Source organism: Phyllostomus discolor, chromosome 12 (assembly GCF_004126475.2).
Source record: "Phyllostomus discolor isolate MPI-MPIP mPhyDis1 chromosome 12, mPhyDis1.pri.v3, whole genome shotgun sequence".
Lineage (NCBI taxonomy): Eukaryota > Metazoa > Chordata > Mammalia > Chiroptera > Phyllostomidae > Phyllostomus > Phyllostomus discolor.
Genome location: NC_040914.2, coordinates 16087549 through 16115355, shown reverse-complemented (window position 1 = coordinate 16115355; position 27807 = coordinate 16087549). Strand labels below are relative to the sequence as shown.

Genomic DNA, 27807 nt, shown 5'->3' with positions numbered 1-27807 from the left:
TGGTGATCATACAGGGTGGGAGAGAGGATTTTCTTGTGTGTGAGAATTAGCAAGACCCTCTCTGGTCAGGAGGATCTGTGAGAAAGGCAGGCAGGGAACCTGCAGCTTTCTCATCAGGGCGGTGGGTGGTGTTACCCCAGGGCCCCGTATATCACACCCCTTGTGCTGAAATGTGAGCTCTGCCCTTCATCTCTCAAGAGTAATGAGAGAAATAAACACAGCAAAGAGGGAAAGGTCTCCTGCTGTGACGGATGCCTATTAGAGTTAATATTCCAACCCCCCACAGATTTAGAGGGTTTCCAGCCGGCATATCCCAAATGCAGAGCTTCCGGGACTGAGTTCAGTACTGATTCTGTGATTTGACTGGAAGCTTTGTTTTGTCCCAAGAACCGCCCCCTCCCCCGTGGTGGGGAGGGTATGTTTGGTCAACTTTATTTATAGGTGAGGAAATAGCGGAAGAGTCCTGTGTCTGATTTGACTACAGGCTCATGTGACAGGTTACTCCATGACAGCTCTGCTTGTCCCTGTTCCTCTGCTCTGGGTCACATGTGGTTCTCCCCAGGTCACAGGACAATTATCTTCTGCCTGTAACTCTTCTCTGTGCGGAAGTTCAACAGTCTGGTTTCTGTTCCCACCCTGTAAAGTATGAAAAGAAAAAGGGAAACTGTTCATTCCGAGGAGAGGTGACCACAGAACAAAAAGGATAATCTTTTAATGCTCCAGCCCTGGCTGGTGTGGCTCAGTTGGTTGGAGCATCATCCCATACATCAAAAGGTTACAGGTTCGATCCTTGGTCCACACACACAAGGGAGGCAACCAATCAGTGTTTCTCCCTCACATTGATGTTTCTCTCTCTCCATTCTTCTCCCTTCCTCTCTTTCTAAAAGCAGTGCAAAAAAATGTCCTCTGGTGAGAATGAAATGCTCTGGGAGGATAGACGTTAAATGAAATAAGCCAGACACAGAAGAACGGATACTACATGATCATTCTTTGTGGAATCTGAAGCAGCCGAACTTGTAAGAGCAGAGAGTGGTGGCTGCCAGGACCTGGAGTTGGGGCACCATGGGGAAATGTTGGTCACGGGCACAAAGGTCCAGTCAGGTGGGATGAGTAAGTCCTGGAGGCCTAGTATGCAACGTGCGGACTGAAGTTAACAGTGATGTACTGTAAACTTGAAGTTGGCTAGGACAGTTGGTCTTAAGTGTTCTCACCATACAAAATAATCACAAAATAATGGTAACTATGTGAGGTGATGGGTGTGTTAATTAGCTTGATTGTGGTACTCATTCCACAATGTATACTCACAATCAAAGCATCGTGTTGTACACTTTAAATATGTATAAATTTTATTTGTCAAGTATACCTCCAAGCTGCAAAATAGTGGGGGAAAAATGGCCCAGAGCACACAGAAGTGGGGGTAAAGGCTTTTAATTAGACTCATATATCCCAACCCTGAATATACATCTAGTCCTGTCAAATTTCAGATGACTTGATACTGGGGAGAATACAAAGTTGAAAAATACACTGTTCTTTACAGTATAGAATTCATGACCCACGGAAGAGGCATATAGGTAAGTAATACGAGGAAAATGATTTTACTGGAACAGTAAGACTCTGGTAAAAAGAAAGCTAAGAAATCCTAAGGAAATAAGAGATGAGACTTTGTGCTATCTGGGAATGCTTCATGGAAGAGGTGGCATTTGATCTGAGGCTTGAATGATCAGACTTTGAGCAGTGGAGCAGTGGAAAGGGGAGGAGTGCGGATCAGGCAGTTGGTGTGTGGTCCATCCCTGGTGAACTCCATGCACTGAAAAGAGTTAACTTTACAACCATTAATTTCTGTGTGGGTAAAATAGACATCACTTCTCCAAAAAAATTAGGTAGTTGTGTGAGATATTCTGTGTTGGAGTACTCTGTGTGTTGTTAAACATAGTAGGCAAATGATAGATGGTGGGAGTGAAGATACAGATCAGATATAATACTGGAGACCTTCCTAAAATAGTCAGTAACCCAGAGTGGCTAGCAAGAGTGTGGATGTGTGTGTTCACTTGTGTGACAAGATGATTTTTGAGCATTTAGTTTGAGAGAGAAAGTTGGAAGTAGGTTCTGGAGGGTGAAGCTCTGAATTTTCTGAGAAGGAAGGGCTCCCAAAGAGGTTTCTTCCAGCCACAGGAGAGACTTGAGCTCAGCCATGGTTTGGTGACTTCAGGAACCATGGGGACAAATGTGTAGGCTCAGGTAGCACATGCCTTGTCCTTTTGCTCAGTGGTTATGTTACTGTCAGCACACATTTTTGAAGCGCCTACTGTGCGTCAGTACTGATTTAAGCCCAGTGAAAGCATGGTGAACAGGAGAGCTCAGCTTTTACTGAACCCACTCTAGTGGAAGGGGAATTAAGAGCAAAACAAAGGTGTAAAGAAGTAAAAGCAGCATAAGAGGCAGAATGGACTGTTTGCATAGGGCAGGGAAGGATATTTATGCAGAGCTGACTGAGCAGAACTCATCTCCCTTTTACTTTCCCTGTGAAAACTTCTATTTTATTTATTTATTTTATTAATCCTCACCCTAGGACATTTTTTCATTGCTGAGAGAGAGAGAGAGAGGGAGAGAGGGAGAGAGAGAAACAGTGATATGAGAAACATCGGTTGGTTGCCTCTCCTACGTGCTCCAACCAGGGATTAAACCTGCAACCTTTCAGTCTACAGGATGACGCCACAGTCAACTGAGCCACACCAGCCAGGGCCTCTGTGAAAACTTTTAAAGCAAAAAGTGTTGAGCACAGTTTTGAGTGTGTTGCACATGCCTGGGTTGTGGGCTAGGTCCCCAGTTGGGGGGGTGCGAGAGGCAGCTGACTGATGTTTCTCTCTCACACAGATGTTTCTTTCCTTCTCTTTCTCCCACCCCTTCTGTCTCTGAAAATAAATAAAATCTTTAAAAAAATAATTATTAAAAAAATAGATACAGTGTTAAAACATAGACAGTGAACCTACTCCTCAGTTCTTCTGCTCCCCAAAATAATTGCTTTTAATACTTTGGAGACTGTCCTTCCTGACTCTTCTGTATATTTTTATATTCTGTAAAAATCTATTCATATTTTATAGACTGTTCATAGTTTATTCATTCAGCAATGTATTATAGACATCTTTCTGTCATTTATACTCCTCAGTTCATGCAAATCTGTCTCTTGCCTGCTAAATAGTATTTAGTTATCTGGATAAAGCATAATTTATTTAACTAGGTACTTATTAATGGACATTTAATCCATCCTCCCATTTTTGCCAGGATAATGTAACCCTTTAATAAGACTCCCTGAGACTTCTGGCCAAGATGGAGGCATAGGTAGACACACTGTGCTTCCTCACACAACGAAAAGAAGGACAACAACAATTTAGAAACAAAAAACAACCAGAACTGACAGAAAATCAAACTGTATGGAAGTCCGACAACCAAAGAGTTAAAGAAGACACATTCATCCAGACCGATAGGAGAGGTGGAGATGGGCAACTGGGCAGAGAAGACTCACGGCAAGGCAGTGGCTGGCGGACCTGGTGAGGCAGTGGATTGTGAAGTGGGGTGGGCAAGACTGCAGCTGGCCGAAAGGTGATAGCTGGCAAACCCGGCGAGGCAGCAGATTGCAGACTGGGTGGTTCCACGTTCATGCGAGATGAACCGGGAGGAACAACTGGGGAGCAAGACAAACTGTGCAGCCCAGGGCTCCAGTATGGGGAAATAAAGTATCAAACCTCTGATTGAAAATACCTGTGGGGGTTGCAGCTGTGGGAGAAACTCCTAGCCTCACAGGAGAGTTCATTGGAGAGACTCACAAAGTCCTAGAGTGTATACACAAACCCACCCACCTGGGAATCAGCACCAAAAGGGCCCAATTTGATTGTGGGTAGCGGGGGAAGTAACTGAAAACTGGCAGAGTGCGGAGCAAGTGCCATTGTTCCCTCTGAGACCCCTTCCCTACACATACAACACAGCGATGTGGGGTGCCCTGCCCTGGTGAACACCTGGGACTCGGCCCCTTATACAACAGGCACACCAAGACAAAAAAAAAAAGGCCCACATGAAAGAACAGATCAAAGCTCCAGGAAAAATACAACTAAGCAATGAAGAGATAGCCAAACTATCAGATGCACAGTTCAAAACACTGGTAATCAGGATGTTGACAGAGTTGGTTGAATATGGTAGCAAATTAGATGAAAAAATGAAGGCTACGTTAAGTGAAATAAAGGAAAATGTACAGGGAACCAGTAAGGAAACTGGGACTCAAATCAATGGTGTGGACCAGAAGGAAGAAAGAAACATCCAACCAGAAAAGAATGAAGAAACAAGAATTCAAAGAGATGAGGAGAGGCTTTGGAACCTCCAGGACATCTTCAAACGTTCCAACATCCAACCCACAGGGTTACCAGAAGGAGAAGAGGAAGAACAAGAAATTGAAAACTTATTTGAACAAATAATGAAGGATAACTTTCCCATTCTGCTAAAGGAAATAGACTTCCAGGAAGTCCAGGAAGCCTAGAGAGTCCCAAAGAAGTTGGATCCAAGGAGGAACACATCAAGGCACATCATAATTACGTTACCCAAGATTAAAGATAAAGAGAGAATCTTAAAAGCAGCAAGAGAAGAGAAGACAGTTACCTACGAAGGAGTTCCCATAAGACTCAGGTGATTTCTCAAAAGAGAACTTACAGGCAAGAAAGGGCTGGAAAGAAGTATTCCAAGTCATGAAAGGCAAGGACCTACATCCAAGATTACTCTATCCAGCCAGGTTTTCATTGAGAATGGAAGGGCAGATAAAGTGCTTTTCAGATAATGTCAAATTAAAGGAGTTCATTATCACCAAGTCCTCATTATATGAAATATTAATGGGATTTATTTAAGAAAAAGAATATAAAAAATATGAACAGTAAAATGACAGCAAACTCACAGTTATTAATAACCACACCTAAAGTAACAAAAACTAAGCAAACAACTAGAACAGGAACAGAATCATAGAAATGGAGATCACATGGAGGGTTAATCAGCAGGGGACTGGGCAGGGGGGAAGGTACAGAGAATAAGTAGCATAGATGGTAGGTAGAAAATAGACAGGGAGAGGTTAAGAATAGTATAGGAAATTTAGAAGCCAAAGAACTTACATGTGTGATCCATGGACATAAACTTAAGTGGGGGGTGGGGGAGAGAATGTGGGTGGGAGGTGGTATGCATGGCAGAGGGGAATAAAGGGGGGAAATGGGACAACTGTAATAGCATAATCAATAAAATATGTTTTAAAAAGACTTCCTGTACACACATAAGTGTGTTTTTTACAGTATTTCTTAAGGAAATACTTATAGGTAGACTTACTGAATGTTACATTATGGTTTTAAAAATATTTCCATTGAAAAAACAAAAAGAAAAGCAAGAAGTATCTACAAACACTGAAAAAATCTGAGTAAAGTCTGTGCCTAACTTTGAAATATTGTACTAGTATCAGTTTCCAAGTTTTGACAGTGTGCTCTGGTTGTGTCTGATACTAGCATTGGGGGCAGCTGGGTGAAGGGTACACAGCAATTCTGTTCTATTTTTGCAGCTCCTTGTAAGTCTTAAACTACTTCAAAATAAAATTATATTTAAAAACATATATTGCCAGTCCAGAAAGATTGTATCAATTTAAACATCCGTTCAGAGGGTCATCCACTATATGACCCTCTTGACCAGTGGGCTACCATAGGAGGAGTTGTTAGCAACAGGCAGATGGCACACTCCACGTGCTTGGGATTTTGGTTACATACAGGGGTTTTGAGCAAATCAGTAATAGGAGGAGGATAATGGGAGGTGGAGAAGAAAGGTACAAATATGGAAAGCAGGAAGGCTAGAATAAAATGCACTGAATTATAATTGGAGGTACCGGTGTGAATTTACAGTCTCTAATATATAGAGATAGATAATCATAGAAAGAGTTTTAGTTTTATCTGATTCAAAGAGGTGACCATCTTTTGTATATTCACTGGCCATTTTATTTCTTTGTAGTTGAGCTACTTTGCATTTTCCTTTTTCCATTTTTCTGTCAAGGCTACCTTTTTCTTATTGATTTGGAAGAAGTATGTTAAGATATTTATTGCTGGTGCCTTTATGGTGGTACTTGCTGCCAAATGTTTTATGAAGTTAGTGTATAATTTTTTTTTCCCAGTCATGCTGTATTCTGTCTCATTTGCTCACAAGTCTGAGATCCAGGCATTCAGACCGGGCCCAGCTGGACAGTGCTTTTCATCTCCCTAGTTCCTGGGTCACTTACAGCTCCATTCAGCTAGGAACAGGGCTGGCCTGGAAGATCCACAAAGACCTCATAGGCATGTCTGATGTTTCAGTGCCTTTCCAGAGTTACTGTCGCTCCATGGCTCACATGAGCTTACTGACAGGAGGGAGCAGAAGTTTGGTGGGATGCATTAAAACACGTGGTATGTCAAATCCTAGCCTACTCACAACAAGAGTTGTAAGCCTACTTACAACGAGAGTTTTGAGCTGTCACTTAGCTCCCTTTATTTTCCTTTCTCTTGTCTATTTTACCTTCTTAGGACTCTATCCTTCCTCAAAAAATGATCATCAAGGTCGAGAGAGAAGATGCTGGGTCACTGGCCATCCCATCCCAGGTGAGTTGGACACATGGCCACTTCACATTGAGAAGTGTGTGTGGCTGGTTGGTGGCAGAAGCCAGATTGAAATGAACTGGGAAATGAGTAGAAAGTAATGGAAATGGAGATAAGAGTGGGCAACTTTTACAGAATTTGGTTATTATGAAAGATTGAGGTTGAGGGACTTTTTTTTTTTTAAGGATCAAAAAGGTTTGACTCTTAAGTGATTGCTGGAAGGAATTAGTGAAGAACAAGAAATTAATGATCAGGAGAGATAAGATAAAACTATAAGGCAGAGTCCTTGATTAGGGCCAGAGGAACCCATTCAGAGCATATGTGAGTAAACTGGCTCTATGGAGGAAGGATGCATATGGGACGAATGAGGTTGAGGGAGTTACGTGAAGGCTTGGATTTGTCTCTGTGAGCAAGCAGGTGGAGTTACCTGTTAGGCATGAGGGTGGGGACTAGAATGGAGAGCTGTTTGTGAAGTGTGGAGAAGCTTTACAACAGTAATTTTGGATTATGGGAGATCAAGCTGCTCCAGGAAGCCTGTCAGGGTGCTGATGGGTCTGAAAGTATCGTTCAAAGATAGGACCATGAATTGATAACATACTATCCAGCTGCTTTTGTGGGTCCCCCCAAATGGGGGCAGTCTGTAACCTACTCTCCACAGATGGCAGATTGACATTCAGATTTGTTTAGTTGATGTAGGCACGTGCATTCAGTGGAAGCCCCATAGATCAAGGTAATATTTGAAAGAGAGTTTTTGGATATATTTAATAGGATTAAAATGAATGAGCCACAGACTCTAAACTGAGCAATTAAAATGGAAAAGATGGGGGACTTGTGGCCAAGATGGAGGCGTAGGTGGATGCACCGTGCCTCCACACACAACCCAGATAGGGACGACAACAAGTTAGAAAAAGAATAACATCCAGAACTGACAGAAAATTGATCTGAATGGAAGTTGGACAACCAAGAAGTTGAAATAGACCCATTCATCCAGACTGGTAGGAGGGGTGGAGTCCGGCAGCCCTGCGCAGGTCACGAGCGGAGAGCAGACAGAGTTGGGACCAGGTGTGTAAGGCACCTGGAACGCGCAAGACCGCAGCAGGTGGACCCTGAGTGCGCAAACAGCAGCAGCTGGCAGACCCCAGCCAAAGGCTGGCAACTGGCAGACCCAGTGAGGCGGCAATTGTAAAGCAAGGCAGTGCTCGCAACCCAGGATGCCAGCGCTGGGAAATAGAGCCTCAGGACACTGATTGAGGACACCTGTGGGAGTTGAAACGCACAAAAAGACACCCAGCCTCACAGGAGAGATCCTTGGAGGGCCCCACGGTGTGCACAAGCCCACCCACATGGGAATTGGTACCAGAGGGGCCCAGTTTGCTCGGGGGGAGCAGTAGAAGGGACTGAGGTCCCACAGGGAACGGAGCAAGCACCATTGTTCCCTCTCAACCCCACCCCCACATAGAGCATCACAACCCAGCGACTGGGGTGCCCTGCCCTGGTGAACACCTAAGGCTCCGCCCCTTACTGTAACAGGCATGACCATAAAGTGAGATGGCCAAAACAGAAGAACAAATCAAAGCCCCAGAACCCACCCTTGTAAGCGACCAAGAGATAGCCAACCTATCAAATGCACAGTCCAAAACACTGGTGATCAGGAAGCTCACAGAATTGGTTGGTTTTGGTTGCAAATTAGATGAAAAAATGCAGGCTACAATAAAAAAATGAAGGAAAATGCACAGGGAACTAATAGTGATGGGAAGGAAACTGGGACTCAAAACAATAGAGTGGACCAGAAGGAAGAAAGAAACAACCAAACAGAAAAGAATGGGGAAATAAGAATTTAAAAAAAAAAAAGGAGAAGCTTAGGAACCTTCAGAACATCTTTAAACATTCCAACATCCGAATTATAGGGGTACTAGAAGGAGAAGAGGAAGAGCAACAAGTGGAAAAGTTATTTGAACAAATATTAAAGGAGAACTTCCCCCGTCTGGCAAAGGAAATGGACTTCCAGGAAGCTCAGAGAGCCCCAAAGAAATTGGACCCAAGGAGGAACACACCAAGGCACATCATAATTACATTAGCCAAGATTAAAATGAAGGAGAGAATCCTAGAAGCAGCAAGAGATAAGGAGACAGTAACCTACAAAGGAGTCCCCATCAGGCTGTCAGCTGATTTCTCAAAAGAGACCTTACAGGCAAGAAGGGGCTGGAAAGAAGTATTCCAAGTCATGAAAGGCAAGGACCTACATCCCAGATTACTCTATTCGGCAAAGCTTTCATTTAGAATGGAAGGGCAGATAAAGTGCTTCTCAGGTAAGGTCAAGTTAAAGGAGTTCATCATCACCAAGCCCTTATTTTATGAAGTGTTAAGGGGACTTATCTAAGAAAAGAAGATTAAAAAAAATATATAGTAAAATGACAGCAAACTCACAATTATTAACAACCACACCTAAAACAAAAAGAAAAGCAAACTAAGCAAACAACTAGAACAGGAACAGAACCACAGAAATGAAGATCACATGGAGGGTTAGCAACAGGGGAGTGGGAGGAGGAGAGAGGGGGAAAAGGTACAGTGAATAAGTAGCATAGATGGTAGGTAGAAAATAGGCAGGGGGAAGGCAAGGTATGGGAAATGTAGAAGCTAAGAACTTATGACACATGGACATGAACTAAAGGGGGGGAATGTGGGTGGGAGAAGGTGTACAGGGTGGATGGGAATGAAGAGGGGAAATGGCATAATCAGGAAATGGCTGTAATAGCATAATCAATAAAATATATTTTTTAAAAATGGAAAAGATAAGGAGGACACTAACCAGAAAGGAAAAGAATATAGACTGGTAAATAGTAATAGTAGACATACCAGTAGAGTTAATGGCCCCAGACCATCAAGGACAAGAAGGGTAAAGGGAATGATTGATCAAGTAAAGTGGAGAATTCTGCTAGAGGGGCGAGAGGGTTGGGGGACTGGGTGAAAATGGTGAAAGAATTGAGAAATACTGATTGGTAGTTAAAAAAATAGTCGTGAGGATATAAAGTACAGCATAGGGTATATGGTCTGCAGTATTGTAACAGCTGTGTATTTCCAGTGCCAAGTGGGTACTGGGAATATCGGGGGGGACACTTTTTGAAGTATACGATTGTCTAACCACTAGCTGTACACCTGAAACTAATACAAAATAATACTGAATGTAAACTAATTGAAAATAAAATTTAAAAATAGTCTGGTGTAATAAGAAATAATAATCTGATTTAATCCAAGAGTAGGCAGTTCTGTGTGTGATTTGAGAGGTGGAATACTTTATGTTCATTAAGTCTGGGGTCTCACTCTAAGAGTAGGGTGCTGAAGAGCAATTCCAGGGCCCAGGAGTTTGGCTAGCCCTGTAATGTGATGACTGAGAGCACAGGCTCTGATGTCAAGCAACCTTGAGTTTGTATCCCAGCTACCAGCCTTAGGTGCATGTGTTAAATTCTCTAGTTCTTCATCTGAAAAATGGCCCTGCTAATAGAATTTTCTCACAGGGACCTTGTGAGGATTAAGTGCATGTTAATTTGTGACATGGCTAGCACACTGCCTGACACCACACAGTAAGTGCTATATTAAAGTCGGTTATTTTTAGAGTATTATCAGAGAACTGTACAAGTAGAAGCTATAGACCAGTGATTTTCAACTGGTGTGCCACAAGAATTTTTAAAACATGCAATGCTTGACTAGTTAGTTAGGGACATTGGCCTCTTTTCCCTTTGATTGTCAAATAAAAAATGACAACAGCCAACACAATGGTAGCCGTCCAATGTGAATGCCATGTCTTAAACCATAAACATGCAGGTCATATAATAGAGTTACATCTTACTGGTCACGTTGCATAATAAGGTTGCATCTGATCAGTTAATTCTGGGTACCAAAAATCCTTATATACAAATATAGGCACCTAATTTTTTTTTAAAAGTCGCTTTGAAGCAAAAAAATAAAATTACTCTTTTTTTTGTAAATCAATAAAAATTAGACCTATGTTTTGTCAGATCAGCAAAATATATTTTTTAGCGTGTCACAGAATTTTAGTAATTATGTGTGTTGTGAGATGAAGAAGGTTGAAAATCACTGCTGTAGACAATGGGAGACAAAGCAATTCAAGTTCTTAGAATGGGGGATGAATCCTAGGTATTCTCAGTCTTCAGGGGATGGGGATGGTGGTGTTTAAGAGGTTGGTAGGACAAAGCTCTAAGAAGTGAGGTAAATGATAAGGATTTCAGTGTAACCAGGAGACTCACCCCCTTCCCCTTTGATGCTGAGACCCTGGGATGGAAGAGCATGTCCACCCTAAGCCTGTGAGGACTGTGGAGAAGGGAGTCTACGGGGGGAGGGTAGGTTTCCATTAACACAGGGGTGTGGAGGGAATACTTGGTGAACATGTTGAAGCTGTAGGGTGTCATTATTAGAAGATGAGTTCCAAAGGGCATGGTTGAAGGGTTTGGGAAGGAATTTGGAAGAGTGGGGAGTTGGGGCCAAGTGAGAGGAAGAATAGAATGTGTGGGGATAGAAGTTAAGAAAAGCCAGTGTCCACATGTTGAAGGACTTTTTAAATTTTAATCCTCGCCCAAGGATATATTTATTGAATTTTAGAGAGAGAAAGAAAGGGAAGGAGAGAGAGAAACATCGATCAGTTGCTTCCCATACTCACCTCTGCCAGGGATCAAATCCACAACCTAGGTATGTGCCCTGACCAGGAATCAAACCTGCAACCTTTTAGCATATGGGACAATGCTCCAACCAACTGAGCCACTGGCCAGGGCCTTAAGGACTTTTTCACATGAGTTTTGATAGGCTCTGAGTTTTAGGTGAGAGAAGACCTATATCAGAATTTGGACCAGGATTCTTTTGATATATTACAAAGTTAATTCTATAGATTCATGTAGTGACATAATTTACCAAATACGTATTTAGTATTTACTATACACCAACACTCTGCTAAGCACTGGAGTTAGAGTTTCATACTATAAATGCTTTGTACCTGCTTTCAGGGACTGTAGACTAGTGACAAAGATGACCATTATGCAAATGATAAGAAAGTGTGGCATTTTGCCAACATATAGCTGGGGTAGGGTGGGAGGTGCTAATCTAGTCTAGTATTATTTATTTGATATTTGAACAAGCTTATTCATAAAGATACCTACATGAAATAGCAAAGAGGAGTACAGGGATGGGCAAAATTGGGTTTACAGATCAGAGCATGTGAAACACAGTTTATTTTTGCATTAGTATGATCCTAACTTGCAGTCTTCTTCCATGTGCACAGCTGTAAACCTGCTTTTGCCCACCCCATATATTAAATTTATTAGATGGAAGCATGAATTAGAGGTTGGAAAACAGTGCTGTAGATCCATATTCAGCAGAGGCTGAGAAATAAGTGATATTTCTCAATCCCATTTTGGGCTAATCAGGAAAACCTTTGAGATTTTGGTGAAACTTACGGCCCCAACTTAGAAAAATGCAGTATGGCAGCATTTTGCATGGAGTTTCATGGGATCCACGGACCCTGTGTCCTACTTATGGATTACAGCTTAATATCAGTAACACTTGCTCAGTTAAAAAAGCCGTTAGTGGCAAGTGGCATGGAGTTTCCTGGCTTTTGCTGCCTTCGGGTAAGGATAGATCACCCTCAGCACTTCTTTTTGAGATCAAAAAATCTGCCCACTAGTTTTGAGAATAGGTCCTTTCCTGCTGAGAGGAGGCAGTCCCTTTTATTGTGTATGGCAGTCATGACTGAACATCCCCTAAAGTCCTGATAGTGCAGATCTGAGTGTAGACAGCTGGAACTGTCATCTGAAGTCTAGCGGTTCAGGGTAAAGGCCACATTGGCTATTACTTAATTTCTCAGGGTTTTCAGACATAATAATAATTGCCAGCCTTTATGTTTTGTTCAGTAAACTCTGCTAATGGCTATATATATATATATATATCCATCCTCACAATTAACTGAATATATATATATATATATATATATATATATATTCATCACTATGTGTATATATTTATCACTAAGTACATATTCATCACTATATATATATATCATCACAATCAACTGACTCAAAAACCCAATAACTTGGATATGATTAAGCCTAATAAATAGAAATAGAATAAACTCACCATTAAAACACAGATTATCTCGTTAGATATATATTTTTTTTAATTTAGACATATGCTATTTATAGGTGGGAAAACCCAAGTCTCTTTTCTTCCAAATCCAGTGCTCTTAACCTCTACTTCATAGGGGTTACATTTCATCTCCTATTTCAGGCACTAGCAAAGTGGAACCTATGGACTAAGTGTGGCCTACCACCTGTATTTGTAAATAAAATTTTATTGTAATAAAGCCATACCCATTTGTTTATTTTCTGTACCTGCTATCTTGCTGCAGCAGCAGAGCTGAGTAGTTGCAATAGACTGTATAGTTTGCAAAGCCTAAAGTATTTACTCTTTGGCCTTTGGTAGAAAAAGTTTACTGGTCCTTGTTCTGTTAGTGTCTTGGGAATTTGGAGAGAATTCTATATACCAGTGCAAAAATCTGAGTAAGCATTTTCTTTAAGGTGATCAAAAGAGAAAATTTATATTAGTTCTTATCTAGCATTTTTCTCTGGGGTTGTAAAAACAGATCCAGCATCCAAAACCCAAAGGGGCTTACCTAGAAGACACATGTACGCCTTGACTAGAATTCAGTGAACACTGACTTATCTCAGGACAGCTTCCAGGGCATCAATTTTCCTTTCTTCCATCTGTCAAACTTTTCTTCCTCTTTGAACATTAGAAGGAAATGACACAAGAATGTGTGTCCTGTTTTAGGAAGGAGGGAACTTCAAAATTGTGACTGTGGACTTCACTCAGGAAGAGGACATTTTGACTCCCGTTCAGAGGACTCTGGACAGAGATGTGATCCTGGAGAACCACAGGGACTTGGACTCTTGGGGTAAGGATATAGTCTCCTTTAGTGAAGTGTGCATGTTGAAATTATTTCTTGTTTTCATTGATTAAGAGTTCTGGAGTTCAGCCCTGGTTGGTGTGGCTCAGTGGATTCAGTGCCAGCCTGTGAACCAAAGGGCCACCAGTTTGATTCCCAATCAGGGCACAAGCCTGGGTTGCAGGCCAGGTCCCCAGTAAGGGACACATGAGAGGCAACCACACATTGATTCTTCTCTCCCTCTCTTTGTACCTCCTTCCCCCTCTGTCTAAAAATGAATAAATAAAGTCTTTTTTAAAAAAGTTGTGGAGTTCAGAGGTAAGATTAGCCACACATAGATTTTTTGTGTGTTTTTTTATTCCCCAGTGAAGATTTAATTTTAATTTGTAGGATAGAAAAGCTTCTTGGGTTTGAGCTTGTTTAATCTTCATGTTTCCCAAAGGCCAAAGACTGGGAACAAATTCTGCAGTAATTTTCTTTTGTCTCTAGCCAAGAAACCCAGAATCCTATATCTTAACCTATCAGCTTTTCAAAACAGACAAAATTTTTTAGTTGGAGCAAGGGGATGAGTATAAAAAGAATTTCCCAGTACACATATCCAGGTGAGCAACAGACACATAGGAGTCATTATAGCTATAGAAAGTTTGATTGAAAAATTCCCAAAGGGCATGCCACATTTTTCTCCCTTTTCCACCTTCCAGTGAACTATATACATCACCACTTTTCCAGGTATTCCCTAATGCTTTATTGGCCACCCAGGCTTCTGCTTATGGGCTAACCTCCATTCTCTATCACTGGGAATGACAGGAATCCAGGGGACCGTATTAGCCCCTAAGGCATTTAGGGGGCTCTGGGATAACAATGTCCCCATTCTTCTTCCTGGTTCAGAGTCATTTGCTCATGTCTCACTGACATAGGCTCTGTTAGCAAGTTTCATGCCTTCAGAAATTCCTAGAAATGTAGACACTAATTTCTATTTCAGTGAAAATGTGTTTAGCACTAAAGAGGATGGAAAGGGCCCTTTATTACTTTGCTAAGAATTGCAAAATTGTTTTGAGGTTCTTTTAGTCTGTATAGGTGATCTTAATTTGGAATATGGAAGTTTAGATTTGGTATCTACTCTCAAATATTCAGTAAAATTAAGATTAAATCGTTCCATTTTAATGCCATGTTATACTGTTGGGCTTTGGTAGTTTTCTTCTTACTGCTTTATCCCACCCTTTTGCTTCTCCATCCAGGTTCTACTAGCTGAAAACAAATCTACCTGTATTGATATTTTGCATCCTTTCTTGTCAGCTGTGTTCCACTATTCTAGCTCTAACATTTTTTGGTTAGGATGTTTTGTTTTGCTTTCTTCCAGACTCGGCAACTGCACTTGGAAGAAGAGAATCAACATCAAAACAGAGAAGTTTTGATCATGAACCATCCCATGGAGTGAAGTTAGAAGGGTTGGCAAGAGATAATCTTTGGTTATCTTCACGTGAAGAAGTTTGGATTTGTAAAGACCAGTTGGAGAAGCAACAAGAAAAACCAGAAAGACTTTTAAAGAAAGTGGCATTCACTCAAAAGAATGCTATTACTCATGAGAGAGTCTGCAAAAGTGATGAACTTGAGAAGGATGGTCTGAATTCCAGCCTTCTTTCACCCGAGATGACACCCATGAGAAACCATTTTCACAAACATGCCTCACATGTTAAAAAATTACATCATTCAGTTATGAATAGTCATCAGATAACTGATGACAGTGAGAAACTATGTGAAAATAATGAATGTGGGAAAAAAACGCAGAGCATTCACCTTATTCAGTTTACAAGAACTCAAACAGAAGATAAATCTTATAGATTTAGCAACAGTATTCAGTCTTTTAGCCATGGTATGCCCCTAAATATACATGAGAAAATACATGCAAGAGGGAAATCCTTTGATTTTAAGGAATATGGGCAAGTTTTGAACCATAGCATATCCCATAATGAACAGCAGAGAATTCCTGTTGAAGAGAGACAATATAAATGTAGTACAATCTCCCAGAATTCATCGCTTGCTTCAAACATGAGAAATTCTGAAGAAAAACCCTTTGAATGTAACCAGTGCGGGAAATCCTTCAGCTGGAGCTCTCATCTTGTTGCACATCAGAGAACTCATACGGGGGAGAAACCTTATGAATGTAACGAGTGTGGGAAATCCTTCAGCCGGAGTTCTCACCTTGTTTCCCATCAGAGAACTCATACTGGAGAGAAACCTTATAGATGTAATCAGTGTGGGAAATCCTTTAGCCAGAGCTATGTCCTTGTTGTGCATCAGAGAACTCATACTGGAGAGAAGCCTTATGAGTGCAGTCAGTGTGGAAAGTCATTCAGGCAGAGCTACAAGCTTATTGCACATCAAAGAACTCATACCGGAGAGAAGCCTTATGAATGTAATCAATGTGGGAAATCATTTATCCAGAGCTATAAACTTATTGCACATCAAAGAATTCATACTGGAGAAAAACCCTATGAATGCAACCAATGTGGAAAGTCTTTTAGTCAGAGTTACAAACTTGTTGCCCATCAGAGAACTCACACAGGAGAGAAACCCTTTGAATGTAATCAGTGTGGGAAATCCTTTAGCTGGAGCTCTCAACTTGTTGCACATCAGAGAACTCATACTGGAGAGAAACCCTATGAATGTAACGAGTGTGGAAAATCTTTCAACCGCAGTTCTCATCTTGTTATGCATCAGAGAACTCATACAGGAGAAAAACCCTATGAATGTAATCAGTGTGGGAAGTCTTTCAGCCAGAGTTATGTTCTTGTTGTACATCAGCGAACTCATACTGGAGAAAAGCCCTATGAATGCAGTCAGTGTGGGAAATCCTTCAGACAGAGTTCCTGCCTTACTCAACATCAGAGAACTCATACTGGAGAGAAACCTTATGAGTGTAATCAGTGTGGGAAAACATTCAGTTTGAGTGCTCGACTTATTGTACATCAAAGAACACATACTGGAGAGAAACCCTTTACATGTAATCAATGTGGGAAAGCTTTTATTAACAGCTCTAAACTTATTAGACATCAGGCAACTCATACTGAAGAGAAACTTTATGAATGCAAATAGTTTGGAAATTTTTTAGCTAGAGCCTGTTCCTTTCTTCCTCCCTCCCTCCTGTCTAAGGAAGCACATGTATGGGAAAGAACATGTATAAAAATAATGTATGTGGAAAAGCTTTCAGTTAGCCCTCTGCTATTATGTATCTGGAAATTTCTCCTGGAGAAGAAATGGGGGACTGTGGATCATACATCTTACTTAGCAATTCCATGTGCAAAATCAAACTTAGTCTTTTGTTTAAGACTAAAGACTTAGTCTTTTGTTTAATGAGACATTTTAAACAAAAGTAATAAATATTGGCACTTTTCCTTGCAGAAAGCACTTAGAATTACCATGACCATTAAATGAACAGCATGCTGTGGAGTGATTGCCAGTGAGGTAGACCTCTTTTCCAATAAAGAGTAAATGAGAATGCTAACACTGTGATGGTGTTGAGAAGTTTGAAAATTGTAGTTGCTAGGAATTAGGCTGGAAAACAGTTCAGTTATCTTAAAACATGATTTCCCCACTAACTACTTTGTATTCTCTTTCATACAGCACTTTCTCTTACATTTGAAGATGTTGTAAAAATTAGTAAAATGGCTATGATACAAAGTGGAAAATGCAGGATGGAATTTAGAACATTCATTTCTCAAACCATTGTCATAAGTTACTTGTGTTGTGAATCAGAATTAAAAGGGATTCTAGGTATTTCTATTTGATTTTTAGGTTTATGCCTGGTCTTTTCTTTTGCGGTGTGTGTGTGTGTGGGGGGGGGTGAATACTGTTTTTTTAAGATTTTAATTTATTATTTTAGGCAGAGGGGAAGGGAGGGGAAAAGAGAGGGAGTGAAACATCAATGTGTTTTTGCCTCTCACTGTGCCCCCCACTGGGGACCTGACCTGGCTCGCAACCCAAGCATGTGCCCTGACTGGGAACTGAACCAGCAACCCTTTGGTTCACAGGCTGGTGTGCTCATTCCACTGAGCCACACCAGTCAGGGACTGTTTTTGATATAATAAATGATATGATGAGTGTATATTAGTCACAAGAAAAAGAAAGAAAGGTTTTCATCTCCTTTGACCATTCAGAAAAGACTGGACAGCCAGATAACAAAGTTTCCTCAGGGTTCTGAAATTTCCATTTGGATTAGCGTGATCAGGTCACTTAGGTAGAGCTTAGATTACCCAGGAATATTCCCTGTTGAAAATAAAATATCTTCATGGGAATGTGGAACTGGAAATTTAGGCAAGAAATGGTTTCATAGGAGGGATTGAGATTCATGGGCAGTGTAGGGGCAAGTGGAATTTTTTTCATAAATCCAAAGCAGTGTAAAGGAGTTCTACTTTTTAGGTGGTTTCCCCCTCTCCCCTCATGTAGATTGTCTTTTCTGGTCTGAAATATGTTCCTCTATGTGAGAGTTCTCTGAATGGGAAGGCACTGCCCTGGCTAAGTGCTCATCACGCCTGCAAGAAAGCTTTTAGTGAGGTAAGATTTGTATCTTATTGATTTAAGATTTGGTTCACATGTCTTCCTGGTCTTTCCCCCTAAATCATGAATTCTAACCCTGTGGATTATGGACCTGGAACCTCTCCTCCCAGAGAATTAATAAAAATAATAATAATAATTGGAGTTGAACAGAGAAACCTAAAAATAGAGGCAAATTCTCTGGAGAGAGAAAGAAAAAGCTAAAGTGACATCTGACTGGGTGTTTTCCCAGTAAAATTCTGTCCCTGGGACATGACCCTAAGTGGAGCCATCTCGATGAGGATTAAGCCCAACATTGCAACACACTGGGAAGTGACTGGCATTCTGGGGGAACAAGTGTCAATGGCTGGAAAATTGGCTTGCCACCCCAAGAGAATCTGTAGTTAGCCCATGACTGTATAGTCAGAGGAACAGCTGGAGTTCGCCCTGCATTGCCTTTTGGAGAGGGCATGAAATTGTGAAAACCTGACTAGCTCACCCACCCCAAATCATAGGTAAAATTGATGCCAGTGCTAGGTACAAGTGGATTATTGTTGCTGGACATGTTGAATCTTACTTTGAAGGTAAGGAGTCATGATTTCAAAAGTACATATAAAGCCAGATGGCTAAGGAGGACTCTAAAGATTTCAACTTTTGGAAGTGATCTATTGCAAAGTAACCTCTTGAGTAAATGTTAAAAACATGTCATTGAAAATGAGAAGTTGATAGAATGGCAAAAACAATTTTTGAAGTGAGTGTGTGTGTAATTTTCTTGGCCAGGTTGAATATGAGAGTCATCTGTGTGTGTTATATCAGTTCATAGGTGGTGATTTATGGTTACCAAGTGTTTTGAATAGACATTCAATAAGTAAACAAAAATGTTAATTTCGATCATTTTCTCAATAATTTCCCTTTGTTGGAAAGGTAGTCTTTTAATTACGAAAATGGTCAACCAAAAATGAAAAGAAGTTAAAGTAAAAATATACCAAAAATATGTCATTAAATTTCTGAAACTAAAATTCAGGATTGAAAAAGGGAATCAATAACTTGACTTTAATGATGTGTATGTGTGTATATATATATATATATAATCATATGTAATGTGTGTTACATCTATATGTATATAGACATATATACAATATAACTTATATGTAATATCTCCCTTACATTAAAATTGTATAAAACTCACAAAAATAAAATAGTACATTGCCATAGAAAAATAGGGATTTTACAGGTAAAATTTCTTTTACCATACTCCAATAAAACTAGAAATAAATGAAAGGTGACCGAAATGTTTTTAACTACATGAATATTGAAAAGTACTCCTAGAACCATTTGTGTTTTACATTTTTCCAGTTTTATTGAGATATAATTGACAAGCTTAAGTTTAAGGTGCACAACATAATGACTTACATATATTGTGAAATAATTACCACAATTAACATTTATCATTTCATATAGATATAAAAAAAGGAAAAAAGGTTTTCTTCCTTGTGATTGGGACTCATGATTTACTCTCTTAGCAACTTTCAGATATACCACACAGCAGTGCTGCTTTCATACATGATTTTTGTATTTTTTAATTTCTTCTGGATTTTGCGTTCAATATTATGTGTTCTGTATGTTTTCTTTAGTATACTTGATAAGACCAATTAATCTTACCTCAGCCTTTAGAACTTTATCTTTAAAAAATCAGTATTTTTTCAGTTTGTTTGAAGGGGTTGCATGTGGACTCAGTTTCCCTCTAAAAGACTAGATGAGTCACATCAGTAAATAACATTTGGCTCTTCATAAATTGTAGCAGCCTGGGTTCTTAGTTGGAAAGCATATGAGCCAATTCTAGCAAGTTGATTCAGAAAAAGGAGTTCATTAAAAGGGTATTAGGTGGCTCCAGTTCCTGGCAAGAAAGACTATGTTGGGGGCTTTGTTAACAAAAGCAATTGGCAAGTCATGCTGAAGGGTCTACAAGAGTTCCTTAATGTTCTCAAAGTTCCTTAAGGCACATTAATTTCCTTAATATATCTCTGCATTGATTACTTCTGGTCGCAAGTCTGGGGCAGGTGCCTAGATCTGGTGGAAGCTATGTGGGAGGTTGGGAAGTCGGAGATGCTAGTGCCTGGTGTGTCCTAGAGCATCCATAGTGCTAGGTGGGCTCTACCTTCCACTCACTCTAATTGTTTGGGTAATTTGTCATTCACAGAATTGTTATTCATTTGCTAAGCAGCAGCAAAGGAAAAAAAAAGTTTCTAGTGCAGCTCACCCTTTTGCCTAGCTATTATGTCAACACTTTCTTCATTTTCTATACTTACATTGTACATGTAGCCTCCTACTTAACATAACACGTCTCTCTTACAGCCAAAAATGTGTGTACCCCCCTCTTGTCATTGCATCCAGTTCCAAGTCTGAGATCTCTGGGTGGTGTCCATTCCTTTTCTACAGTTCAGATGCTGAGCCTTAAGAAAAAAAGATCATAAAAGCAGGTCAAATTTTACTAAGCTAATTTCAGTTACCTTGTTGTTGCCAGTAGGTATTCAGAAGCTTTCTCAAATCACTTTTGTGAAACCACTATGTTGGTGACATAGTTTTTACTGCTTAGGATAATTTAATCTGTATTTGGGTTCATTTGGGGTCTAACTAAAGCAATGACTTTCATTACTTTGCAGTGAAAATAGTATTGTTACTTTTGAAAATTTCACTTCTGACATTTGATAAGTGGATCTTCATGTTGGAACACTAATGTTGGATTTTCAAAATATTTTGTGGCCCACATGGTATTGATTTGTAATCCACTGAGGATGGCATTTCAGTGGACATAGGCTGATAAATAGTATTGATAAACCTTCCCATGGTCCTCACATCACCTGTCTGGACTCTTCAACATCTGTGTTCTATTGAGCGTTCATTCTGAGGCCATGACCATCTTCATGATCATGGCCTCTCTTCTTTAGGGAGGATTCCTGGAATTTCACTGTTGGGTCAAGTTCTTGAAACACGAGTAGTCTTGGATATTGTATCTCCCTCTTGTGCAAGTTCTACTAGTTCATTCCCTGGCAGTGTTTGCTGAGGTCTGGATTGTTGGTATCTATTGCCTTTGATTGACTGCACCACAGATCAAACAGGTTGGTGATTCTTTTCACCATAAGCACGTCCTCTTGTTCTGTATTTGGTTTGTCCATATTTTTTTCTCCACCATTACTTGCTTTCTGAAAGGACAAGAACCACACTACTCCTGCAGGCTGGAACTGTCTGTGGGTGTAAGTTCCTGATTTTTTTGTGCATCAGAAAAATGTCAAGGCCATGCCATTAACCTGGGTTGGTAATTTCTTTTTTAAAACATACAATATGTAGAATGCAATCATAAGTGGAATATGCTGAATTTTTAGAGTAGTGATTAGGTAATAAAGGACAAAACAAAAGCCAGAGGGGATTATGCTGATGAAACCTTGAACTATTTATTTGTGTTCTCTAATATTACTATTCTCTACTAATTGCATGGGGATGCCATGGATAATACTGGTGAACTTTCTGCTTTAGTATTTTTTTTACTAAATACTTGCACTGGGGTAGAGTTCATTGGATGCTCTTCATGATCTGGTGCTTTAACTAGATATTGCTGAGTGTTGATCATCTAGACCTGTATATAGTAGAGCTAATTCCAAGATGTGTCCCCGAGAAACTGGACACCCAGTCACCACAGGCTACACCCATCCTTGAGTGCTGTAGCCTCTCTCTGCAGATGAGTCTCCAATTACGGCTGCTATGTCCAAAAGGAAGATGGGAAGACTGCTGTGTTTGGGGTTTTGTTCTGTTACTGCTGGGTAAAGTTCAGTTGTGTTTCTTTTATAAAAGGAAAACTAAAGTTTCTAGCTTTAAAAGAAACTGCAGAATTGTGGGGTATTTTTGTATTTATAAAATATTCAACTTGGTCAGAAAACAATGGAAAAAAAAAGTTTGAGTAAAAGATGGAGACTAGGTTAAAACAAGAGTTAAATTGGAAACAACAGCTTTAGTTCATACCCTTAAAGGCTGGACAGCCTTTGAGTTGCACATCATTCTGAAGATCCATCAGTTATGCAGCAGCAATGTGGAACCAGGGCTGTTTGGTGAGTAGCTTATCTCAAGGCAGTATTGAATATTATATCTCAAGGAATAATAGAAATGGGCTTGTAATATCTTGTGGGTAATAGATAAAAATGTTTTCAGATACATTCATATGATGTGACATTGGCCATAGGGGCCACTAACCTGAGTGAAATTCCTACCAGCTATTAGGAACACTTGGAGCATTGAGAAACCATTAGCTATGAACAGCTGGACCATGGTAGGTCTGCACAGAGCCATGGGTGCTTTGTGAGCTGCAAAAAGGCACTGTCCTAGTTTGCTCAGGATGCTAATACAAAAATACCATAGACTAGGTGGCTGAAGCAACAAACAAGATCAAGACATCAGCAGATTCGGTGTCTGTTGAGGACCCACTGCCTGGTTATCAGGTGGTCCTCTTGCTGTATCCTCACATGGGAGGGCAGTTGGGACAGGGCACTGGGGCTTCTTTTATAAGGGCCTGGGTCCTATTCATGTGGACTCAACCGTCATGACCTAATCACCTCCCAAAGGCCCTCAGCTCCTACTACAATCACATTGGGAGTTAGGATTTCAACATATGAATTTTGGGAGCACACAAGCATTCAGTCCAGCATAGGCACAAACTCAACTTTTAATAGTCTTCCTGAAAAATGCTTATTGATCAATCCAAATCATCCTGCAGGCCAAGTGTTGGGTCAGCATCTAAGCTTATGACAGATGATAAAATAGTCATCTATGGGTTCACACAGGAAATAAAACCTTCACAAGACTGATGATTTAGAAACTACAGGTTTCATCCCACTGGCTGAAAGGGGCATCTGAAATTCCTGCTCAGGCCCCTCACTGACACTCAAAGGTTGGTCTCTATTTCATGCCTCTCTGGTGGGTGGACCATGAGCTGTGTAAGGAAACATACATGGGCCCATCCTCAGCTTTATTTGGTTATGTTTACCACTGAAAGGAGCAGGTTTTAAGAAGTGATTGGGATTGTTGATAATTCACCTTTAGTGAGAGCCCTTATTTTCTCTGTTAGAGCTTAGGAAGAAAACGAGGAAAAAAGTGAATATGGCCCATGTCATTACATGGGGCAGGGCAGGCAAAGTGTAAATTATCCGAGAGAAATATGAGTATCAACTCTAAAGCAAGGCTTAGGAACCACATATCTAAATGGAATTTCAGTTGATACTTCTTTTTCCAGTTCATTTTCCTTAATCCTCCTGCGTCTAACAGTCATTCCCATTGTTCAGGGTTGAAGAATGCCACACCACTCAGGATTTTCCCAGGATTGTTTAGCAGATGTGTTAGAACCTGACTGAAAATATGGGCTTACTTTCTCTTGTAGAAAACTGTATCTGGGATACTACCATGCATCTGCCATGCATCTGAGACAAGTAAACAAAGTTTTATTTATAAATCTATGAAATAAACTTTTAACAAAGAAAACTACAGGTGCAGATGACTTCTCTAGTTAATTCTCAAACATTTAAGGGAACATTAATTACAATCCTTCACATTTTCTAGCAAATTAAAAAAATAAAGATAACATACTCTAACTTATTTTATATGCTATCAGTATAAACCTGATATCAAAACCCAACAAAGACATTAAAAGAAAACTACATACTAATATCCCTGATTAACAAAGATGCAAGAATTATTAAATTATTTGTAAGAAGTCAAATCCAGCAGTCTATAAAAAGTATACTAGGAATAACAAGTTTAACATTTAGTAAGTAATGCGATCCACTATATGAGCAAGCTAAAAGAAAAATTCATATGCTCTTCTAAAAAGATGCAGAAAACACATTTGAAAACATTCAACACTCATTCATGATTTTTAAAAAATCAGTAAACTAGGAATAAAAGTAAACTTCCTGATCAAAGGACTACAAAAACCCTAAAGCTAACATCTTACCTAATAGTTAAATACTGAATGCTTTCTCCCTCCCTAATACTAGAAACAAGACAAGGATGTCTTTCACCATTTCTATTTAACATTTTATGAGGCCCTAGCTGGTAGAATTAAGGCAAAAGCTACCGAATAACTGTGGGGTCAAGGAGGAAATAAACAGGAAAGTGGAAAGATACATAGAGAAGTGAAAATACAACATACCAAGATCTTTGGGATGCAGCAAAGGCAGCATAAGAGGGAAATTTACAGCAATATGGGTCTATCTAAAACAAAACAAAACAAACAAACAAAAAAAAGAACTTCAAATAATGGAATCTTACACTCTAAGGGACTAGAAAATGAGAAGGTCCAATGTCAGTAGAAGGAAGGAAATAATAAAAATTAGAGCAAAAATAAGTGAAAGACTAAAAAGATAACAGAAAAGATTGATAAAGAGTTTTTCTTTGAAAAGATGTGCAAAATTTACAAACCTTAGCTAGCCTTACTTAGGAAAAAAGAGGAAAGACTCAAATAAAATCAGAAATGAGCCATGATGGGTGTAGCTCAATAGGTTAAGCATTGTCCTGCAAAGTGAAAGGTCACTGGTTTGATACCCAGTCAGGGCACCTGCCTGGGTTGCTGGCCCAGTCCCTGGGTGGGGCATGTGTGACAGGCAACAGATCGTTGTTTCTCTCACACATTGATGTTTCTTTCCCTCTCTGCCTCCCTTCCCATCTCTCTAAAAATAAACACATAAAATCTTTAAGGAAAAATCATAAATGAAAGAGAAGTTACAATGAATACCACAGAAATACAAAGAATCATAAAATAATATTGTAAAAGGCTATACACTACCAAACTGGACAGCATAGAAGAAATGGATAAATTTTTAGAATCATAAACCGTCTTAGGATGAATCATGAAGAAATAGAAAATCTAAACAGACCTGTCCCTAGTAAGGAAATGGAAACAATAATCAAAAACCTCCTAAAAAATGAAAGTTCAGGATAGGTGGCTTCAATGTTGAATTCTACCAGATATTCAAAGAAGATTAATATATACCCTTCTCAAAGTCTTAAAAAAATGAATAGGTGGAAATTCTTTCTAACTCATTTTCACAAGGTCAACGTTACCCTGATAACAAAACTAGTTAAAGACAACACAAAAAAGAAAATTATAGATCAGTATATCTGATGAATGTAGGTGCAAAAATCTTCAACAGAGTATTAGCAAATCGAATACAATACACAGAACACACACCATGATCAAGTTGAATTTATTCCAGAGATGCAGGACAGTTTAACATCTGCAAATCAATCAACATGATACACCATATTAACAAAATAAAAGATAAAATATATGATCATCTCAATAGATGTAGGAAAAGCATTTGACAAATTACAACATGAATTTATGATAAAAACAATAAAGTGAATATAGTAGGAGAGTACACCAATGTAATAAGGGCAATATATGACAAATCCTTAGCTAATATTATACTCAATGGTGAAAAATGAAAAGCTTTTTCTCTAAAATCAGAAACAAGACAAGGATGCTCACTCTCACCACTTTTATTCAGCATAGTACAGGTAGTTCTAGACAAAGCAATTAGCAAGAAAAACAACAAAAGTCATCAAAATTGGAAAGGAAAAAGTAAAACTGTCACTATTTGTCAGTGACATTATACAGAAAATACTAAAGAGCCCACCAAAAACTACTAGAAATAATATATAAGTACAGTTGTATAGCAGGATACAAAGTCAATATATAAAAATGTTGCATTTCTATACATTAACAACAAACTATCAGGAATAAAGGTAAAACAATGCTATTTATAGTTGCTACAAAAAAGAATAAAATATCCCAGAATAAACTTAAAGGAAGTGAAAGTACTGTACACTGAAAACTACAAGACATTGAAAGAAGTTGAAAAAGACACAAAGAAAAGGAAAGATATTTCATGCTCATGGATTGGAAAAATTAAAATTGTTACACTGTCCATATTATCGAAAGCAATCTATATTTTAGTGCAATCCCTATCAAAATCTCAATGACATTTTTCAGAAATAGAACAAAATAATCCTAAAGTCTGCATGGAATCACAAAAGACCCCAATAGCCAAAGCAATCCTGAGGAAAAAGAACAAAACTAGAGGTATCACACTCCCTGATTTCCAACTATACTACAAAGCTATAGTAACCACAACAGTATGGTATTGGCAGAAAAACACAGAGTGGGACAGAATTGAGGGCCCAGGCATAAACCCGCACGTATATGGACAACTAACTTAACAACAAAGGAGCCAAGAGAAAAAAAAACTCTCTTCAACAAATGGTATTGGGGAAACAATAAGCCACATGCAAAAGAATGAAACTAGACCACTGTCCTCCATCACACACAAAAATTAACTAAAATGGAGTAAAGGCTTGAATGTAAGTCCTGAAACAATAAAATACATAAAATAACACATAGGCACTAAGCTCCTGGACATCAGTCTTAGTGATGTTTTTGTGAACTTGACTCAAAGACAAGGGAAATGAAAATAAAAATAAACAAATTGGACTACAGTACACTAAAAAGGTTCTGCACAGCAAAGGAAAGCATTGACAAAACAAAAAGGCAACCAACCTAATGGGAGAACATGTTTGCAAATGATATTTCTGATAAGTGGTTAATATCCAAAATACATAGAAAAAACTCATACGACTCAAAAAAAAATCTGGTAAAAAATGGACAGAGGATCTAAATTGACATTTTTCTTCATGCAGATGGCCACAGGCACATTAAAAGATTTTCAACAACATTAATTATTAGGGAAATGCAAATCAAAACCACAATGAGCCATCACCTCACACCTGTTAGAATGGCTCTTATCAAAAATAAGAAATAACAAGTGTTGGAAAGGATGTGGAGAAAATAGATTGGTTTGGGTGTTTGTAAATTGGTGTGGCTACTATGGAAAACAATAGGAAGTTCTATAAAAAGTTAAGACTAGAACTACCATATAATCCAGCAATTCTTCTTCTGGATATTTATCCAAAGAATATGAAAACACTAATTTAAAAAGATATATGCACTGTATGCTCATTGCAGCATTATTCACAATAGCCAAGATTTGTAAACAACCTAAGTGTTCACCAATAGATGAATGAATAAAGCTATAACATGCGCACGTGCACACACACACAGAGGAATAGAACTGAGCCATAAAAAGATAAAATATTGCTATGTGTGACATGAATAGATCTTGAGGGTATAATGCTAAGAGAAATACATCAGACAGAAAATAAGAAAAACCATATGATTTTATTCATGTGTGCAATATAAAACAAAAAAGAAAAAAGGAACAAACCAACCAAATGAAACAAACTTGTAGGTACAGACAACAGATTGGTGTTTACCAGAAGGATAAGGCAGTAAAGGTGAGCAAAATGGGTAAAGAGGGTGAAATATATGGTGGTAGAAGGAAACTGCCTTTTCAATTGTGAGCATGCTAAAGTGTATATGGATATTGAATTATAATGCTGTACACCTAAACTTATAATCAATGTAATCTCAATAAATAAAATTTATTGTTATATAGTGAGGCTAGTATGATACAGAGAACAAACTGTTGGTTGACAGATTGGATGAGGGGTGGGTAAAAGATGTGAAGAGGATTAAGAAGTACATACTGCTAATTATAAAAATAATCACAGGGATGTAAAGTACAG

General features: G+C 39.2%; 1 protein-coding gene across 8 annotated transcripts in view; it reads left to right on the top strand.

Moving 5' to 3' along the window:
• Positions 1–22246, top strand: part of ZNF180 (zinc finger protein 180) — a 28509-nt gene extending 6263 nt beyond the window's left edge. For 4 of the 8 annotated variants that reach the window (XM_028530000.2, XM_036013051.1, XM_036013053.1 and 1 more), the window contains 3 exons: positions 6567–6641; positions 13473–13596; positions 14948–17370. In XM_028530000.2, the coding sequence (XP_028385801.1) occupies positions 6588–6641; positions 13473–13596; positions 14948–16683 (1914 nt within the window). In that variant the 5' untranslated portion in view covers positions 6567–6587 and the 3' untranslated portion in view covers positions 16684–17370. Of the gene's footprint in view, positions 1–6566; positions 6642–13472; positions 13597–14947; positions 17371–18033; positions 19061–21068 lie in introns of those variants that run through there. The other 4 variants (XR_004900230.1, XM_036013056.1, XM_036013057.1 and 1 more) reach the window with 4 other exon arrangements.
• Positions 22247–27807: the final 5561 nt, after the last annotated feature.